This window comes from Buceros rhinoceros, unplaced genomic scaffold, assembly GCF_000710305.1.
Source record: "Buceros rhinoceros silvestris isolate BGI_N320 unplaced genomic scaffold, ASM71030v1 scaffold29771, whole genome shotgun sequence".
NCBI lineage: Eukaryota > Metazoa > Chordata > Aves > Bucerotiformes > Bucerotidae > Buceros > Buceros rhinoceros.
This window is the reverse complement of record NW_010396439.1, coordinates 12922-15794: the sequence shown is the minus strand read 5'-3', so window position 1 is coordinate 15794 and position 2873 is coordinate 12922. Positions and strand designations below refer to the sequence as shown.

Below are 2873 nucleotides of genomic sequence, written 5' to 3'. Positions count from 1 at the left end.
TGCTGAACCAGATGCGAGATCCAACGTCACCTCCCTAAACACACGAGTGTCCGAAGCCCCTGACCTAAAAGCGAATGCGTTCATGGACAAATCTTGTCTCAGTCTTGGCCCCAAAATGCTGAGCAGAAGATTCATGGGGGTCAGCGCATCGCTGCCCGACAGCAGCGCGCTGGGGGTCCCCGTCAAGACGTCGGGTAAAAAGCAGCTGAAGTACCTGAACAACAGCGAGTTGATCCATGTGCAGAACAGCACCTGTAACTCTGTCGAGAACATCATGGGGGAACAACCCCCCTCGCTGAGACGGGGCCGCAAGAGACGCTGCAAAACGAAGCACTTGGAGCACAACGGCTCCGTGAAGAGACTGAGGCACACAGCGGGGGAGGTGGGATTCCCTCCCGAGGAGCGCCTGGTGCGGGAGATGGAGCAGAAGCTCCAGCAAGAAGAGGAGGACAGGAGGTTGGCCCTGCACCTGCAGCGCATCTTTGACAGCGAGAACAGGACAGTGGACAGGCGGAAAGTCAGAGTCGATCGGTATCTTCTGCGGTCGAAGAGCACTCTGGGTGCTAAGTAGCACTGGTGGACGATGTTGCCTTTGTAGAGGACGATGAGGTTTATCAGATGATCTTATAGGAAAAGTATTTTTTGTCATACTTCCACCCACAGCAATTGGGTTTTTTTCATTTTGGGGGTAAGATGTTTGTAGGTCCAGTTCACAGAGAAGCCAGAGTCCTTTCAGGTTAACAAAAAAAAAAAAGAGAATGAGAAAAAATTCCTCCAGCTTTTGGTCCATTGGTCTGAAAGAAATGTCTGTGGTCCCCGTGAATACACTGCAATGCCTCCATGTGCAGTCTGTGACATTTGGATTCCCCAGCCAGGAGGGGTGTGTGAACAGCACATGGGGAATAGGGTAAGAATCAGAGCGCAGCAGAGGGGCAGCATCCCCTCCCTCCACCTGCTGCCCACGCTGCTGGGGATGAGCCCAGCACACGGGGGGCTTCTGGGCTGTGAGTGCACATTGTCGGCTCCTGTCCAGCTTTTCCCCTGCCCCAGCACCCCCAAGTCCTTCTCCTGGGGGCTGCTCTCCAGCCCTTCATCCCCACCTGGGGCTGGTACCATGGGTTCCTTGACCCAGGGGCAAGCCCTTGCCCTTGGCCTTGTTGACCCTCATGAAGTTCACACAGACCCGCTGCTCCAGCTTGTCCAGGTCACTCTGGATTGAGAGGTACCTCAGGTATCTCCACTGCAGCAACCAGTGTGGTGTCACCTGCAAACTTGCTGAGGGTGCCTTCGATCCCACTGTCCATGTCACTGATGAAGCTATTAAACAGCACTGGTCCCAGTACAGACCCCTGAGGGACACCCCTTGTCACTGATCTCCAGCTGGACATGGAGCTGCTGACCACCACCCTCTGGATGCACCATGCAACTAATCTATTATCCACCAAATTCTGCCAAATAGACCCACCTGTGGTACTTACAAATGAATGTATCTCACCGACGGCACCAGCAGTGCAGAACGTGGGTTCCTTTCTTTAAGTAAAAAGCCAAACGCTGTGAAGAAAGATATAAAATAAGGATTTTAAACAAAAGCCTTATGGGAACTTGCACATTCCTGTTTCTCCTAGTCCCTTTCTGTTCTAAGGCAAGAGGGTTTTCACGTTCTTCCCAGTGACACTGAAATGCAGACAGGGAATCCCTGGCCGACCGTTTCAGAAGGGAGGTTCTTGCTGCTGACGCAGACCCTGGGGTTGCTCAGTTAACTCTCAGCACACCTAAGGCCTGTCCTTACCTGTCTCAGAGTGGCCTGAGGAGCATCCCAAGCAACCTGATGCATTGCCATCCTCTCACAGGCACCCAGCGGTGCTGGGGAGGGAGCCCAGCCCTGTGGACACACAGATGCAGGCGCTCAGGGTAATGCGAGCCGGCTCCAAGATGGTTGTGTTCGGGTTCAAACCCCTTGGAAAGCTCATGGGAGCAACGCACTAAAAATTTCCGCTTCAAGGCGTGAAGTCGGGCACAGTGGCGAGCTCAGAGCATGGGCTGGGTGGAGCGTGTGTTGTCTGCCCAGATGTGGCCTTCAGCTCTCCAAGATCTTCATGTTTCCATCAGCTCAATAATTTCATTGAATATTTCCAGTAATCAGGCAAAAACCAGTTCAACTTGACCCTCGGAAGCCGCCTTGCAGAGTATTCACTGGGGACCCACAGGCACCGTCATCCAGGGCAGAGGCCACAGCGTTAACGGTCTCGCTGACCTGGGTGGTATTTTCGGGACATAACCAAACTGGGGCAAACCAGACATGCCCCATGGCATGAAGGGAGGACAAGCCGGTGCGTTTAAACACACATTGCTTAACGAGGAGAATGCTCTTTGCCCAATTGGTCTAAAATATGTTTAACTTAAATGGTTAAAAAAACATCCCAAACCTCAGGAATTGGTTTTCTTTTTCTCTCCCAGTACACTTACGTAGCTGCAAGGACCCTGGCGCCTTGTTCCTCACTGAACTGGCTTTGGTTTTTTTCCTTTAAAAAAAACAGAAGAAATCTTATATTTTAATGGATAAAATTTATATATTTTAAATACTATATTTCAACAGATCGACACTTTGGTTTTGAGAAATCTTATAGCAATGATGCCGTAATATATTATCTCTGTATCTCCTGATACACCAGCCCCTGGGAGGCGGAAGTTGTTCGCAGGTCTGGTGAGACCTGACCTGCTCTGCCCACCCACCACGGCTCCCGGGCGATGCCTCTCGGTGCCGATCGAAGCTGATTTGATCCAAACCGAATCCTGCTCCTATCCCCAGCTGTGAATTCGAAGGAAATTCAAGTCGTTAGAGCCTTGGCTGGACCTAGAAGACCTGGCAAGCA

At 51.7% G+C, this 2873-nt stretch overlaps 1 protein-coding gene across 1 annotated transcript in view; it reads left to right on the top strand.

The window, feature by feature from the left end:
* Window positions 1-571, top strand: part of RNF169 (ring finger protein 169) — a gene marked incomplete at its 5' end in the record, with an annotated part of 3637 nt that extends 3066 nt beyond the window's left edge. Inside the window, one exon of the mRNA XM_010145911.1 lies at window positions 12-571. Within this exon, the coding sequence (XP_010144213.1) occupies window positions 12-571 (560 nt within the window). The remainder of the gene's footprint in view (window positions 1-11) is intronic.
* Window positions 572-2873: the final 2302 nt, after the last annotated feature.